Here is an 18,295-nt window from a genome sequence, read left to right as displayed (position 1 = left end):
CTGTTTGCTGTTTCTTATGGTCCCTTACTATTGGGCCCCAACCTGCATAAGTTGTCATTTTCAAGGGGGGAAATGATACCTACATCTCCATTCAGAGAAGCTAATCAAGTATAGCCAAGTTCACCTACAGCAGGTGGGCAGTGGAGCAGCTGGGCTGGCTGTCCTTCCCAGATGGTCAGTGCCTACAGTTGATGGGTGGTGCCTTAGTCTACCAGTTGTTAAATAATTTGAATACTCCTACCACCATGGCCTCACTGGTTGTGTAGGCATGTGCCAATGAGGAGGTCCATCTGCAAAACCTAAGGTCAGAAGCCAAAGGTTCAGATGGTAATTTACGTGCTACCAGTATAGCAGCAGATCCTTCCAGAGTCAGCTAGCTTCTCTAGCTCTTAGTATCCTCTCCTAAAGTCAGGGTTGTGAATAATTAATTCTTGCACAAGATTTATATTGATGTCAAAACTCGGGAAGCTGAGGCAGGAGGATCCAGAGTTCAAAGCCAGACTCAGACATGGCGAGGCGCTAAGCAACTCAATGAGATCCTGTCTCTAAATAAAATACAAAATAGGGCTGGGGATGGGGCTCAGTGGTTGAGTGTCCCTGAATTCAATCCCTGGAACCAAAAACAAAAAACAAACAAACAAACAAAAAAACACTCAAATATTAGATATGTAACATTTAAGTTCCAAAAATAATTTAAGGAAATACATAGTAATTATACATCATTTTGAAAATGTGAAAGAGTAAAGACAAAATTATTTCTCACCATCTACAGCCAACAACTGTTAACATTTTTGTTTATTTTATTTCTCTCATTTATTTTTATGAGAGCTTTGGCAATTCAACATCAGTTGTTGAGTGGTCCAAAAAACGATATGAAGCAAGGCTATTGCCCTTCTAGAAATGTGGTTACAACTGGTTAAATAAGTATGATGAGAGTAGTGTGCAGAAATCTAAAGAATGGTGGAAAATGGTACCATAAAACACAGTCTGGTTCTTAGAGATGACAAGCATCCAAGTACTTAAGATACTTTAACACCTCAAGCATTTCTTTAGGCTACTGACTCCATTTCATTCCAGGGAAAACAACCTTATATCACTGCTTTAAAATTTCAGTTACATATAAATAAACTCTATACTGTAACCATAAACACAAGTGCATTTGCCTCATTTCCTAAGTCATTATGCTTAGTCAACATCTGCCTTTCCTTTCTAACTTATCAGAGTGTCAACAGCTCACTGCAGTTCTTGGAGATACACAATCTGTTTACACACATGGTTTCAAATTATCAGGCTCTTTGAATTGATAGATTTTCCTTGGACATAAAAACCCGGAGTATTGGGAGCATTCACCTTGCAAATGGCCTGAAACACAATGCTAGCTTTCTAAGGTCTAAAGGTTTTAATTCTTTATATTTTCTTTTAAAAAAGTAAGTGCTGTTATAGAACATCATGCTCACAGTTTTTACCTATCCTGATCCTCCTGGATGATGGTACATTTGTCTCTCCAGTCATGCTGAGCTCTCTGAAGGCACTGAGCCTTGTCTCCTCCTCTCTCCTACTAGTGAAGAAGATACTGAAATGCTTTATTAAGTCCTTAAAAACTCTAGGTTAGTGGTCCCTAAGCTTGAGTCCTCACCAGATAATACCTAGGGATCTGCTAAGTAAAATCCCTAGGCCCTATTCTGAAAATTCTCTGGGACTGGGCCAAAAATCCTGTATTTTTTAAAAAGTTCCTCTGTAAAACTAGGATAATGACACTTCTTACCTTACAAGGTAGTTTTGGAGATGTGTGAGTTGTTTTATATAGTATGCTGAGATCACTGCCCAGCTTAGTTAAGCACTACTCAAGTGCTAGTTATTATTGTTGCCACAGGTTGAATAACCTAATCTGAAAATCTGAAATTCAAAAAGCTCTAAAATCTAATACAGTTTGAGCACCAACTTTTTGAGATCAAAAATTGCAGATTTTAGAGAATTTTGAATTTCAAACTCTTGAACTAGGGATGCCTAACTGTAAAGTCCTACGCAAATATTTCAAAATACAAAAATATACCTCAGAAATCTGAAACATTCGAGAATTGTCGATTAGGGATTATCAACCTGTATGATCGACCAATCAGAAACAGAGGTTTTGAAGTATTGTCTATCAGTTTTCTCAAAGTGAGCGTGTGTACAAATCATCTAGTGAACTTACAAATGCAGATGTTGTGGCTTTGCTGCCCAGAAATTCTGATTTTACAAGGCTGGTATGTAGCCAGAGACCTGCATTCCTGTATTTCCCAAAGGAGAAAATGGAGCATTGGTAGATATTCTGTAAACCAGCAGTCACCTCATTCATATTCCTCATCCCCAAGAAAAAGGAACTTACCTCATGGGCTGGGGCTAAGATGCAGCTCACTTAGATAGAAAGACAACTTTGGGGGTCATTTGCTAACTTGCCGAGAGACCACTGGGGACTCTCTAGTTTCCTACTTCATCTATGTCAGGGGCCACACTGCCTGTCTGGGGTTAGCTCAGAGGTGGTGAGGAAACAGCTGCTGTTCCTGTAGGCTGCCCAGGGGAAGCTCTAGGATGCTGCTCCAACAGGTTTGGCCTGACCCACACTGCACAGGGGAGCCTTGGCCAGAGTTCTCCCCTAACCTATCTTTCACCAGACAGTGCCTAGGCAACTCCTGCCAGGTCCTGGGATTGCTGAAGACATGGCCTGGAATCCTCTATAGCTGAACCACAGGTTGCTTGGGAAGACATAGGTACATTTCTGGCAAGACCCAGAAGATTCTGTGTCTAGGCAAGAATACGCAAGAAACCTTATGTCACATATAGGTGGTGGACTCAGTCCAAACCCATTTGTGCATCTGATCTCTGAGACCTCTCAGCACATTTTGAGATCTAAAGTGCAAGCTTCTAGGAGTGAAAGGACAAAGTTCTTGTTTCCCTTCCGAATGGCATTCTTTCCTGGATTTCCAGTTGTGATTATGCCAATTATACATTTAAGCATAATCAATACTTGAATCCCTTGGAACCTGATCAAGTCTGGATCCATCTATGAACAAAGACATTACATAATTAAGAGACAGTTATTTAGATGGAGACAACTATGCTTTTACTAAAGAACATTGCTTTTCAAAGAAAATGTGGCCTAGTCTGTTATAATAAAGGAGAATTTATATTTCCAAAAAGTGCTTTCCTTCAAACTCCTATAATTTTTCCCCTTGCTCTTTCTAAATCAAACATATACTTTCTCCCCCAAATGCTACATATGGACAGGTCTCTCCAATATTTGAGAAGCCTGCAATTAGAGCACCAAAGGATGTCCCTGGCTCACAGTGCCCCTTTGCAATTCTGGTCATGTGTTACCAGGGATCGCCTGGGGTTCTCCCTGTGGAAACCCCAGCCACATCCCAGTTGCTTCTCACACAGCCATCCCTTGGTTTTCCCTTGGCCCTAAGGGAATATATACTTGTGACATGACTAGCCCCCAAGAGGAGGATGAGACAAGGTCTACACGCACTTAGGCAGTTGTGCAAGGAATTCCAGGGTCCCAAGAACTTTAGTAGGAGTGGGGTTATGAGTTGTGCTGGGCATTCCCCTCAGAGGCCTGGAATTCTGCTCTTTTGGGGTGGTATCCAATGAAAGGCCCTCTGAAATACTGGGTACAGCCAGGGGCCCATGGTGCTCTAGTCCAAAGGCTGTGCTGTATGCACAGTAGCTACACAATGTCTATGTATGTGTTCTATACGTAAATACTTGGTCTGAGTGTTCTATTCACACTTGTCCCAGGCATATCATTGTCACAGATTCCAAGGGCCTAGAAGGTAAGAAGCAGGGAGACATTTTCTTTGCATAGCACCTACTTTGTTTATTTAGCCAGAGATGCCTCTTGATGTTGCAATGCAAATATAATGATGTCAACGGTCTGATGAAATCCTTAGAGGATAGAAGGAATATTTATTCCAAGTCATATAGAAGCTAGGTTGTATGATGCTGTTAAAGAATACAGATATTAATAAATCTCACCTCAAAGATGCAGATGAAAGATTTGGAGAGTCCTAGATTCCCCTTTGCAGTGTTTCTTCGGATCCCTCCTTGAGTGTCCACTCACCTCATCTGGGGAATACGACTCAACTCTCAAGCTCAGTACAGACTTCCCCTGCTTGGAAGTCCTTCTGAGCCCTCGTTGGGGCTCCCAGAGCTGCATCCCTCAGCATTTATCACCTGGTACCATCACAGCTCCTTGATCAACAGCCTCCCCATAAAGCTGCTGCCTGCTGCCTTAAGGTCTAGCTCTGTGTCTTGCCAGAAACTCATCCCCACCCTCATCCTAGGATTTGTCACATGGTAAGTTCTCACCAAATGCTTCTTGTTTACTCACCAACACCAATAAAGATCCCAAGCAAATATACTAATAGGGTTGCTGTCATGGCTCTTCACTACCAGGGGCTTTAAGTTACCATTGAATTCAAGCAAAATACCACTGTAAGTCCTGAAAGAGAGTGGTTTGAAAATAAAACATTGGAACATGTAGCATTATAGAAATGGAGACCTTGGGGACACATACGAACATCACATGAATTTCCAAGTATTTAAACACCATTCGTTTGGAAAATTCAGCCACAAGTGACACACCTTCAAAAGGGGGTGAGGGTTGCTTAAAAGATGCTGGTTACACTTTTTCAGAGAGAATTTGTATGCATGTGGGTATTATCATTTCATTGGTAGATTTAAAAATCTTACTGTAACTGAAATTAGATGGATGGGGCTAGAAACACCTATCAGAAACTATTCACACTCATTTACAATACTGCACATGAATCTGTTGTAAATAGTGCTAACTACTTACAGTTGATGAGTTGCTTCAAGAAATGGGATGCAATGGAAAAGTAATTGTCTTTTGGTATTAGAGAGTGAACCCAGGGGCACTAAACCACTGAGCCACATCCCCAGTTCTTTTTGTGTTTTTATTTTTTGAGACAGTTGCTGAGGCTGACTTTGAACTTGTGATCCTCCTGCCCCAGTTTCCCAAGATGCTGGGATTACAGGCCTGCAGCACTATACCTGGCAAACAATTGTCTTTTTAAAAATATACATATTTTTTTTTAGTTGTTAATGGGCCTTTATTTTACTTATATGTGGTGCTGAGAATTGAACCCAGTGCCTCACACATGCTAGGCAAGTGATATACCTCAGCCCCAAAGCAATTGTCTTTTGACATGAAACCAAGTATAATGTTATTTCTCTAGCAATATAGGATTACTAATAGAAATATTAAACACTTAGCAATAATACCAAAGAAAGGCAAAACAGTAAAAAAAAAATATGCATTTTGCAGAGGTCTGATAATTTTGTAAATCTTACATAGAGATGTCTATAAGCAAATGAGTGATGAATCTAAACTCCAGAGACCTTCTGAGGGCCCTGTCGGCTATCCTCTTATACTCTTGAGTATTTCGCAAAGGGTAAAGAGAACAAAGCAGCTTATGCAAAGAGGTGGGACCTGATTTCTGCTTCTCCCTCTTCTATACCAGGCTTCATGGAGCATCCAATCTGTTTCCTACTCAAATGGCTCTTGGTGTGCTCAGAGGCGGTGGGTGGCAGGAGCTCACCTGCTTTGAAGCTCATGCCATGTGAACTCCATCCCAGGAACTCCCAGTGATTCAAGCTGGGAGTCGGCAGCCTTCAAGCATAGGTTCCTTTGAGAAATTCAGATGGTCTCTATTGCAGGCAGGCACTGAAGATCCTCCCAATGTCTTCTTTGGCCCAGATCAAAGAGCTGGGAACCTGTGCTGTATGGTACAAGTTTGGGCTCTCTTCCCCTCTTAGGGTACTTGCACTTTCAGAGTCATCAAGAACTAAAGGTTCTCAAAATAAGAACTAAAAACCAAACTACCAAACTACTTGGTTAGCTTCATATTTAACCTTGGTAAAATAGACACTTGGTTCCCCAAGTTCACCCTTCATTTGAATGAAATTCACAGCAAATCATAAGCAAACCTAGTCCACTCACTGTGACCAGAAAGGACTTTTCACTATCTGCTTACCTTGATTTCTCCAATATCCATCTCCTCCCAAAGCCAAGGTCCCTGTTCACCCATGAATTCTTTGCTGACTGCCCTACCAGTGACCTTCACTTTTTCTAATATCTGAACTTGCTTCTATCATGTCCCTGTATTAATTGCTCATTTGTGGCAGTGAAGTACTGAAATGATTAAAAATTATTCAAATCTTTGCAGTTTTATCATATCATCACCTTACATTTTCATTTGACCTTTCAATCCATTGCCTTTCCTACTAGATTGTCAGTCTCTGGAGGTGAGGATGTGTTTCACTCCTTTAATTTTCCACATTGTTATGGAGTGAAAACTGTATTTTTCTGGACACCTTGGGTGCAGGCAGAGAGGGAACCGGTTTTTTTTTTGTTTTTTTTTTTCTTAAATAAGATGGTCTGCATAGATAAATGGTAATTAATCCCCAAAAGAGCGATTAATAAAATGCTCCAATCTCTATTGCTTATAAAAGGTAATACTTCCCCCAGCTAAACCCAGCCTGAGCACTTACAGGCCTAAAAACTCTGAAGATCATTGCAAGCCTGGGCATAAAGCAGGGAGGGCCCTGCAGGTAGCAGTTACCAAGGGCCGCTGTTATTATCCATATGCACACGTGCAGAGCCTACCTACCCCAAGGGCTCTGAGACAGGAGAATTAATGGAACTGAATCATCAAAATCTAACACTTTCATGGTGGCAGAACCAGTTCTGAGCTTTCTTCATGACCTTCCCTACAGCAGGATCAGGCAAATATTAAGTTCAGATATCTACAAGGGGATGGTGCCTCTGTTCTGTTACTAGTGCAAAGACAATCAGAGTCCCAAATACGCAATGGTCTGATCGGATTGAATTAGCCTCTCTGGATCGGATTGACTGCAGTCAATCGATAACCTTCTGCAGGTAACTTTGTTCCCTCAAACTTCCTGTCCAGTGCTGGTGAACTCCAGTGCTGCCCAAACTTCCCGCAGGGTGGCACCTAAAGAATAAGTGAGTAAAAACGGTAAAGCAAGGCACGTTCCTACTGTTCCAAAGAGGCTGGTGTACTCGCCTAAAATAAAAAGATCTCTGTCTGCAAATCCCGTTTGCTCGCCCGGTAATCCACCCCCGCCCCCAGCCCTGCGTGGCCGACCCGTACAGCTGTTTTTAATCCCTACTTTTCTCACTTGGCGTCCCGGGCTTGGGTTGACCAGACGCGGAGTCACTTAGCGTTTCCTCCTCCCCCTGCCGAGGTCTGTCCTCCCTCCGCCGTCTCCTCTTTCTCCGCCTGCGTCCCCGGGGGGCAGAGTGTGGGAAGAACGAATTTCCGCCGGGTTTGCTAGCTTCTCGTCGACTTGGGTCCCTTCCGGACGCAGCCCGCGCGCCCCCCGGGCTGTTGCACCGGGCCCGCGTTCAGAATCCTGGACAAGAGCAAGGAGGCGCCGGCTGCGGGGGCCGAGCCGCCGGGGCTCAGCAGCCAAGCCGCGCCCCGAGGAGCTCTTGGAAGGTCTCCCGCCTGCAGCCGGGGAATCCGCTCGGCGGGGAGAATCCGCGCCAGGGAATCCAGCTCTCCCGACTCGGCTGCAAACAAAAAGCACCAGGTCTTGCTCCCTCCCCTCTACCCCCCGACGCGCACCCGGAGAAAGAGTTTTTTTGCAGAAATGCAACAAGTAGCATCTGTAGCTCAGGGAGCACCCTGCACCGCCTGACTTGGCCCGGCGAAGCCCGCCTGCAGAAACCCGGGCCAGCCACCGGACAAAGGGCGGAGGAGGGGCAGAGAAGTCCGAAAGAGGCCATTAAGCGACTCTGGCCAGGCCAAGGGGAATGCAGAGGAGACATACAGCCGGCGGGCCAAGAGGACAAGCCGGCCGCAGCACGCAGGGCGGGCGGCGATGGAGGCTGTCCGCGCCGTGCGCTTCCTGTTCCTTGTGTGCGGTTGCCTTGCGCTCCCGCCTCGGGCTGAGCCGGTGTGCCCCGAGCGCTGCGACTGCCAGCACCCCCAGCACCTCTTATGCACCAACAGGGGGCTCCGCGCGGTGCCCAAGACTAGCTCGCTGCCTAGCCCCCAGGACGTGCTCACTTACAGCCTTGGCGGCAACTTTATAACTAATATCACCGCCTTCGACTTTCACCGCCTGGGGCAGCTCAGAAGGCTGGATTTGCAGTACAACCAGATCCGCTCTCTGCACCCCAAGACCTTCGAGAAGCTCTCACGGCTGGAAGAGCTCTACCTGGGGAATAACCTTCTGCAGGCTCTCACCCCGGGCACGCTGGCCCCGCTGCGCAAACTGCGTATCCTTTACGCCAACGGGAACGAGATCAGCCGCCTAAGCCGCGGCTCTTTCGACGGCCTGGAGAGTCTGGTCAAGCTGCGGCTGGACGGGAATGCCCTGGGGGCGCTACCGGACGCAGTCTTCGCCCCCTTGGGAAACCTGCTCTACCTGCATCTGGAGTCCAACCGGATCCGCTTTCTGGGCAAGAATGCCTTCTCCCAGCTGGGCAAGCTGCGCTTCCTCAACCTTTCTACCAACGAACTGCAGCCCTCCTTGCGCCACGCGGCTACCTTCGCACCGCTGCGCTCCCTCTCCACTCTCATCCTCTCAGCCAACAGCCTGCAACACCTCGGCCCGCGAGTCTTCCAGCACCTGCCGCGCCTGGGCCTGCTCTCGCTCAGGGGCAACCAACTTACGCACCTGGCACCAGAGGCCTTTTGGGGGTTGGAGGCCCTGCGCGAGCTGCGCCTAGAGGGTAATCGGCTGAGCCAGCTTCCCTTGGCGCTGCTGGAACCTTTGCACAGTCTGGAGGCTCTGGACCTCAGCAGCAACGAGTTGTCTGCCCTGCATCCCGCCACCTTCAGCCACCTGGGCCGACTGCGCGAGCTCAGCCTGCGCGACAACGCGCTCAGTGCCCTATCAGGGGACATCTTCGCTGCCAGCCCGGCCCTCTACAGGTTGGATCTAGACGGCAACGGCTGGACCTGCGATTGCCGGCTGTGGGGCCTTAAGCGCTGGATGGGCGACTGGCACGCACAGGGCCGGCTCCTAACAGTTTTTGTGCAGTGTCGCTATCCCCCTGCCCTTCGGGGCAAGTACCTGGATTACCTGGATGATCAGCAGCTGCTGAACGGGTCCTGCGAGAATCCGTCTGCTTTCCCGACAGCCAATAGTAGGCAGCTGACCCATCCCACAGTCGCAGGGGAGAAGATGACTTCTCCTGTAGAAGGTCTCCTGGAGGAGCAGGAGCAGCCGCAGTCGCAGCCCCAGCCCCAGCCCCAGCCCCAGCAGCGGGGTAGATTTCTAGCTGGGATGGCCTGGGATGTGGCCGCCAGGGAGCTCATAGGTAACCGCAGCGCTCCCAGGTTGAGCCGACGGGGTCCGGGCCTCCAGCACCAGGGCCCTTCTGCCGCTGCTGCTGTGGATCCCGCTCTACAGCCTCTGGACCTTCAGGAGAAGCCCGATCTGGGACATCCGACCCTGGCCGAGCCCATCCACTTGGAGCCTATACCCACCCTGCCCTCCTCTGCGCCACCGGCCGCCGGCGACCCCTGGAAGCGCGCGGCGAAGCAACGCCTGGCGGCAGAGCAGCAGGAACGCGCCCCCCAGTCCGACGGCGGCGGGGTCGGCTTGCCGCCCCTGGTGTCCGACCCGTGTGACTTTAACAAGTTCTTTCTGTGCAACCTGACGGTGGAGGCAGTAGGCGCCGACAGCGCCTCGGTTCGTTGGGCTGTGCGCGAGCACCGCAGCCCCCGGCCACTGGGCGGCGCGCGCTTTCGCCTGCTCTTCGACCGCTTTGGCCAGCAGCCCAAGTTTCACCGTTTCGTCTACTTGCCGGAGCGCAGCGACTCGGCCACGCTGCGCGAGCTACGCGGGGACACCCCTTACCTGGTGTGCGTGGAGGGAGTGCTCGGGGGCAGAGTTTGCCCCGTGGCCCCCCGGGACCACTGCGCAGGGTTGGTCACCCTACCGGAGGTGAGGAGCCGGAGTGGCGTCGACTATCAGCTGCTGACCTTGGCCCTGTTGGCAGTCAATGCGATACTGGTGTTCTTGGCCCTGGCTGTCTGGGCGTCGCGCTGGCTGCGGAGGAAACTTCGGGCCAGGCGGAAGGGTGGAGCCCCTGTCCATGTCCGCCACATGTACTCCACCCGACGACCCCTGCGCTCCATGGGCACCGGAGTGTCAGCGGACTTCTCGGGATTCCAGTCTCACCGGCCGCGCACCACTGTGTGTGCACTCAGCGAAGCGGACCTCATTGAGTTCCCCTGTGACCGGTTCATGGACAGCACAGGTGGTGGTGCGGGAGGCAGCCTGAGGCGGGAGGATCACCTTCTGCAACGATTTGCTGACTAGGTCCGGGGTAACCCTGCTTGTGGTGGGAGACCATCTCATTGGCCTTGAAGAACCACCTCTCCGTGGGGCTTTTAAGCCCATCTCAGGGGAAGACCTATTTTATCATACCTTCTCCTTTTCCCCTTTCGTGCATTTGCCAGAGAGGACTAAGAGGACAGAGAGCCAATATAGTTATTACCGTCCACTTCTGAGTAGTAACTAATGAAGCAAATGTATGGTAGATGGTGGTCAAGGCCAAGAGAAGGGGACAAATGGATGATAGATGAAGAGGCAGAAGCCGTGGCATAGCTAGGGGATGGCTCTTTTAGCCATGCTATGCAATAGCCTGGTCTCCTTTGGGCTAGAAAAGGGTGCTTATGACCCAAAAAACATGGCCAGAAAGATGCGGGGAGGGGCATGCTTTTTTGTCTATTCAGTGTCAAACAGAGGAGTTTTGTTTCTATTTAAGGAAAAAGGAACTTATTATCATTACAAAGGAAGCTTGGCAACCGACTCCTCAGGTCTGGGGGTCTCTGCCAAGAAGGGTGGGGTAAACAGGTGGTAATACTCTCGCCAAGGAACTCATTTATGTTGGCTGATAGGCACATTCAGCATACTCTAAGGTTTAAATAATGAGACACTATTTTTTTTTCAACAATGTGAAGAGCGTTGACATTTAACAAACTGACCAATAAACTCAAAGACTATTTTAGTTGAACTGGGCCGTTCAACTATTTTCCTCTTAACATGAACAGACAAGAACATTTGCTGACTCTAAGGGTAACTAAGATTACATACTTTCTCAGCAGAAGGCTGCATACAAGACTTCTCTGTCAGGGTTGCTCCTGTGGTTTTAATTTTATCCTTTTATACCTATATATGGAAAAGGAAAATTCAATGCCAGATTCGATAAAAGAATGTAATATGTATGTAACTGATGACCCCCTAGGGAACTCAAGCAATCTAGCTTACCACATCTCTGACAGTGTCTACATGGGAATAAATGCAATATGCTTCTCATTGCATTTTGATCAGTGACAGTTGACTGTGCCTACTTCTGAGTTTCAGAGTTAAGCAGTAAAACTAATTTCCTAACAGGCAAGAGGTGATTTTTGGGGCCAGGGTGTAGCTCAGTAGTGGAGCACTTGCCTAACATGTGAAGCCCTGGTTCCAGCCCTAGCACCACAGAGACAAAACAAAAGGTGATTGTCAATTGACAGCACAATCTTTGACCACATTAATGTCCTTCCTTATATGAAACAGTAGACAGGAAGAAAGTATGGAAGATAAATGTGAAAAAAAAATATGAATGGGTGTCTGTTTCTACTAAAACTAGAAGGTTGTTATGAGTACTTAAACTCACTGTGAAATAATTATATATTTTGCAAATTAATTCCTCTACTACCCAGTGTTTTACTGTGTGATTAAATCTTATCTTTAGTAAATAGTTGTGGTATTTCTTTTCAATATTTTTATTTTAAACTTAGGGTTAGTCTCCTTTATTCGTTTAGTTGTTTCCAGCTATTTGGGATACTTTCATTCCCTGATATTTATGAAGTACATGTTTATCTCTTAAGTGTAGTGGTTTGGTTTACATTAATAATTTTGTGTGTGGTCTAAAAATGCAGTCACTGAGAGGGTGAACACTGTGGTTATAGTCACCATACTTATGGATTTATTGGCATTGGAGTACCATGGAGGCCACTATAATGGTGCTAAGGCTAACAGTGAATCTTCTGTTTAGGGCCTCAAGCCCCTGAGGGTCCTGATGACTCAGGGAATCCATCACAATCCAGGGGTCCTTTAACCCAGGTCACTCCTTTTATGTTTGGCCTAAAATGAGCCTTGCCTGACCTTGTCCCAGCAGCTGAGCAGGGACCCAGGGATTTAAATGAGCTGATCTTTGTTTATGTTCAGATGAGTAAATGTCCAGACCACTTAAACTACAGCTGCTTTTCTGGCAGTCTTATCTGCAGGGCCAAAACTTAATAAACCACAGGAAATAGACTGTCATTCTTTGTTTGCTGCCAGGGCTTGTTTTAGATTCGGAACATATTGGTACATAGGGGAGGTAGAGATTTTTGCTCTTATTTTCAACCAGCTGGCTATCTGGCACCTTTTGTATTCCTGGCTTTCTCCTGCATGGTGTGATTGAATCTCTTAGCTGTTTCTTTGCACAACAGTGTGATATTAAGTTCCACTGAAAATCTGGAAAAGACCTCTGATTCTATCCATCACCCACCTTTTCCGCTGCAGAACATCACTGGAAATGCCTAATGCCTGGATCTGTGTTCTACTTAAAACAGTTTCACTGGAAAGTCTTTCAGTGGGAAATGAATAAATGTCATACATTGTTATGCTCAGTTATGTCAATAAACCTACTTATTAACAGAGATGTTTTATTGTTCGAGTTTCCAAATATTTTATACCCTTTCATAATAATGTGCATTTTTACAGCAGTTTTCATCTATGAGAAGAAAACATAAGCTTGAAGTTTTTCTGTCCTCTTTTAATGGTTTTCTAATTTCCATTTCCATGGTAGAGTATGAACTTCATCTTAAAGAAATGGCTGTATGACTTTATACTTAAAGGAACAATGAGGTAGATCTAAGAGCGGACAGTCACCTGTGGTGTGAAAACATCATCAAAGACCAGTGACAGGACTGGGGATGTAGCCTGGTGCTAGAGCGTGCTTGCCTGGCATGCACGAGACCCAGGGTTCAATCCCCAGTACTGCCAAGCAAACAAACCAAAACCCTCACCAGTGACTCAAGGTGATTGGGTCTCAGCGGCCATTGCTTTAGGAATTGTTTTAGGAATAGTGAAATAGTGAGAGCCCTTTGACTCTCATGGTCAATAATAAGAAGGAATTACCTTGAATTGGAGGTCATTTTTACCATTACAAAGTTTATAAAAAGATAAAAGTTCTAAAGAAAAACGAATAAGCTTTGTGTGGTTTAGGAGTGTTCAATTATTGAGTCACTTAATAGTCTGGAAGGTGGTGTGACTCTCACAGCTCCGATACTGGGATTCCTGCTTCCACAAGGCAGAGGATTTTGCAGTGCTACTAGGTAATAGATGACGTGTGATGGGAACAAACATTTACTAGTTTGCCACACACTTAACTTATACCAAAGTACTCCAATATGGCAAGCTCCTATATATTGAGAAAGCATTAAATAGACACTGGATTATTCGGTATGTGTAGTTAATCACTTCCCCTTTTCTTCTGGGATTGGAGATAAATGACAATAAAGCATTTCCAAGTGCTAGAAATTTTTTCAAAATTGCAGACCATAACCCAGGATCAATATCTTCACCTTCTTCAGAAGTATAGGATTATGGAAATTCAGAACAATGATAAAGAAACTATGAAGTCACATAGTCATCAAAGGTTAACATGTTCTCACCTAGTCTCTTTGTGCCTCCGCTTCTCTGCATCAGTTTAAATGGCATCCTAAAAATCCTGGCTGCAGGGTGACATAAGCATTCACCATCATGAGCTATGCAGAGGATGTTCAATAGATAATAAATTGCATTATTAGTAGTTGTGTTTTCCTCTACAGAGAGGAACAAGTTCCATTTTGGAAGTTTCAGAGACAAGGCATTTCTCCTTAAGTGTTAACCAATCAGAACATTCACAAAATGAGATAATAGCAACCCCTGTCCGCCCATCTTGTTTTAGTTAACTGAGACTCAAATCAATTTGGTGTAGAATGCTAATTCTTGAAATCCTTTCTTGTGTTTTAAAAATAGTGAATATACTAGTACCTGACAAATTTGTCTGTGTTTATTAAATTCTTGGTGTAAGTTAATTTGTCCTTTAGATGGGAAATAAGGATACACAGTTTTGCCTCTATAGTGCTTCCTCTTCCCATCAACTTGGAGACGATAGCATCTCCAGGTGCACTTTTAGTCTTATTTCACTTAAGTGGATGCCTTCCTGGCATCAATGCTGTATTCCTAGATATTTCAGGCCACTTGTTCTGAAATACTATTCTTTTCATTTTGCAGGGGGAACCTGAGATATTTGGAGATTATACTTAAATAGATTAATTACTGAAATAATTAGGAAAACAATCCTCGAGTTGCTCTATCTTAGGGCAGAGTCCCTAACTATCCCATTAAATCTATTGAGAGAGTTGAAGCTACAGGTGTTGTGATTTCTAATTGAAATAGAAACGTGGCTTTGTAATTTGGCTGTGAAATGGTATCAGATGTTAGACAGAAATAAACCAACATGCACCAGCATTTCAAACTACAGCATCTCTTGACTATGTAAATCCATGACATTTCTTTCAAACTGATGAAAGCTTTATAGTGCTAGCTCTGTGCCATAGTTCCTGCTAAGACAGGGCAGCTCTGTTGTGTATTGAGGCCAGCTGTGGCCGTGTAGCAGTTATTCACCTTTCCAAATTACTGTTTTTGATGAAGTAATGCTTTACCCTGCAGCTGATTTCACACTTAGCTCTCCGTGTATGTGACTGAAGCGTGTGCAAACATACTTTGAATGGTGGCTGCTAGCCTCTTATCCCGTTCTCTCCCAATGGTGGTGTCCTTCTAAGGATATTTATGTTAGGAAATTAAAATAACTACCAATAATAACAAACACCCATATTAGCACCTCTCAGTAACAGTTCACATTTTGTGATGTTTGTTTTCAGTCTTAAATGTCTCCATTGACAAAAACTCCCAGTTTCCATCCCCTCACCCTTTCCTCAAACCCAACTACCATTGTGCACTGGATGTGTTTCTTTCTAGTCCGTGTTCAAACTCAGTTGAATCTTGTTATTCAAGGTCAGTCCCCATGAACACTGGATTAGCAAATACCAAAAGATTATTCTGGGGGGAATGACAGGGTTAGGTCCTGAGAGTTTCTAGTCACAATATTTTTGTAGTCTATCAATCCATACCTTATTTTGTTTTTAAGACATCATATTTAACACACATTGTTGATTTGTCTCATTGAACTCACCCTAACAACACTGTAATCTGTGCCTGAAAAATGTGTTGTGGTGCACGCCTGTAATCCCAACAACTCAGGAGCCTGAGGCAGGATGATTGCAAGTTCAAGGCCAGCTTTGGCAACTTAGTGAGGTCCTAAGCAACTTAGCAAGACCCTGTCTCCAAATAAAAAATTAAAAAGGGCTGGGGATAGGGCTCAGTGGTAAAGCACTCCTGGGATCGACCCCCAGGGCCAAAAAACAAGTATGTCTAATGTATTTTCTCCATGAGACACACACTAGCCTTTCTGTGTTTAGGGACACCAGGCAGCCTATCTACTTCAGCAGCATTCCTGGGGTCCCCTTTTAACAACAAACTCACAGTAAAAATACTAGATACATTTCAGTAAAATATATGACAAAAAGGACATTTGGTAACATCATGAGAACTGACATAAGAAGGCAGAACATTGGCCAGGCGCAGAGGCGCATGCCTGTAATCCCAGCAGCTCGGGAGGCCGAGGCGGGAGGATTCCCAAGTTCAAGGCCAGCCTCAGCAATTTAGTAAGGCCCTAAGCAACTTCATGAGACCTTGTCTCAAAATAAAAAAATAAAAAGACTAGGGCTGTGGCTCAGTGGTCAAGCACCCTTGGGTTCAATCTCTGCTACCAAAAAAAAAAAGAAAGGAAAGAGGGGAAGGGGAAGGGGAAGGGAGGGAGGGGGAGGGGGAGGGGGAGAAGGGAAGGAGCCAGAACATTGTAGGACCTTAGCTCAGAGTGTGCACAAGCAACTCAAATTTGGCACTGCCCTGAGCATGTCAGCAAACGACTGTGGAAGTCTGTGAAGTGTTGATTCTGGGTGAAAAATTTTGTGTGAGTAGGTGAATTCACAAATATGGAGTCAAAAAGTAATGAAGATCAACTGTACTTTTTATCCTCCCAACCCCACTCCTGATCCCCTACTCCTTTCCCAGATGGTACAAATTGCCATTTCTCTTACCCCTTGAATAATCTTTGTCTTTAGACAGGTAGCTACACCTATCATTCACCATCATACTGTTGGTGTGTAGGTTGCAGATATTCTGTGGACCGTGGTGTTTATGTGTGGACCGTGGTGTTTATGTGTGTTTGTGTGCATTTTGCAAGCATATGTCATGTGTACTATTGGTGTTTATTGGAGCTTTGTATGTTGTATGCATGTGTTGAGATTGGAGAGTTCCTTTTTCTTCAAAGAATGATTTGGGTCTGTGTGATACCTTCTGGTTGCTCCCCTCAGACTGCCATGTGTAGTTTGAATTCCTTCTTTGGGACTGTTTATCAGATATTACCAATGTAGGGCCCATGTGTCCTTTCTCACCATGTTGTTGCAAGAAGCAGTTCATTCCTTTTGATTGCTGCATACTATTTCTCTTGAATAGGCATACCACTTATTGCTTATTCATTTACCCATTGTTGAATATTTGGATTGTTTTCACTTTTAGGCTACTATGGACAAAGCAGCTAAAATATTTGTGTACAGGCCTTTGTGTGAACATGTGCTTCATTTCTCTTTATTAACTACGTAGGAGTGAGTTTGGAAAGACTACATTTAATTTTATAAGAAACTGCCAAATAGTTTTCCAAATTGGTTTACAGTTCTGAATTCCCATCAATTATGCAAGAGATTTCCAGGTGCCCCACACACTTACTAGCATTAGGTTTTCCCTCTTCAAAAGAAAAGAAGAGAGAGAGAATAACATTCTAATAGGCATATAGTATTATTTCATTTGGTATTAATTTGAATTTCTTTAATAATTAATCATGTTGAGAATCTTTTCATGCAGTTACTTGTCACATCTCTTTGGAGAAGTGTCCATCTAAATCTTTTTTTAAATTGAATATTTATAATTCTAAGGGAAGTATAAGCATATTCTACATGGTGTGGATATAACTACTTTGTCAAATATATGTAGAAAAATTTTCTCTCAATTGGTGGCTTACATTTACATTTTCCTAGCAGTGTTTTTCTTTATATTTAGGTCTCTGATCATATCAAATTGATTTTTTAAAAGGATCCATACCCTGTGGTCTGAAATATGAACCAAATAAAGTTAATGTCCTCTCCACCTTTGGATATACATCTTTCGCTTAAAAAAAAAAAAATTCTTCCTCTATTTAATAACCTATGCAACTTTGTTTAAAACAACCAACTGAGGGTAAGTTTGGGTCTATTTCTTGAAACTATTTTGATCCATGGATTCATATGTCTATTCTTATACCAATATTAAATTGTCTTGCTTGAATGGAATAAGTTTGTACAATCCCTCCAGATTTGTTTTCTTTTATCAAAGTTGATTTTTGCTATTTAGTATTTTTTTTTTTACTTCACACATAAATTTTAGAGGTACAGTATTGGCTTAGCATGTAAAAGGCTCTGGGTTCAATCCCCAGCACCAAAATAAAATAAAAGTAAGTGCATAAATAAATTTACTATCAGCTTATTATTGCTACAAAAGATGCCTAGTGGGCTTATTATTTTAGACATTTAGGCTGCTCTAACAAAATACTATAAACAGGTTAGCTTATGAACAACAGCAATTTATTTCTTACAGTTTCAGAGGCTGGGAGGTCAAAGATCAAGGTTCTGGAAGATTTGGTGAGGGCCACTTCTATCTTCTCACTGTAACCTCACATGACAGATGGGGCAAAGGAGCTCTCTAGAGCCTCTTTTGTGAGGGCACTCACCCTACTCCTTAAGGGCTCTGCCTAATCATCTTTCAAAGGCTCCATCTCCTAACACCATCACCTTGGAGGTTAGGATTTCCATGTTCACTTGTGGGCAATACAAACGTTCAGACCACAGCAGATGGCATTAAGTCTATAGATCAATTAGGGGAGAACTGACATCTTGATGCCAACTCTAGACCTGTGAATGCTGCATTCTCTCTGTTTATTTAATTCAGTTTAACTTATCTGATAAATATCTTATGATTTTCAGCCAACAAATCATCAGTCTGCATTGCTAACTCT

The 18,295-nt window shown here is 44.6% G+C and overlaps 1 protein-coding gene across 1 annotated transcript; it reads left to right on the top strand.

Annotated features, from left to right (window-relative positions):
• Positions 1 to 7,305: 7,305 nt before the first annotated feature.
• On the top strand, positions 7,306 to 12,737 carry Tril (TLR4 interactor with leucine rich repeats). Its single transcript, XM_047561305.1, has one exon. The coding sequence runs from the start codon at positions 7,912 to 7,914 to the stop codon at positions 10,363 to 10,365; it is 2,454 nt and encodes an 817-aa protein (XP_047417261.1). The 5' UTR covers positions 7,306 to 7,911; the 3' UTR covers positions 10,366 to 12,737.
• Positions 12,738 to 18,295: the final 5,558 nt, after the last annotated feature.

The sequence above is a fragment of the Sciurus carolinensis genome, chromosome 8 (assembly GCF_902686445.1).
Source record: "Sciurus carolinensis chromosome 8, mSciCar1.2, whole genome shotgun sequence".
NCBI lineage: Eukaryota > Metazoa > Chordata > Mammalia > Rodentia > Sciuridae > Sciurus > Sciurus carolinensis.
The sequence above is the reverse complement of the archived record's forward strand: the minus strand, read 5'-3'. Positions and strand labels throughout refer to the sequence as shown.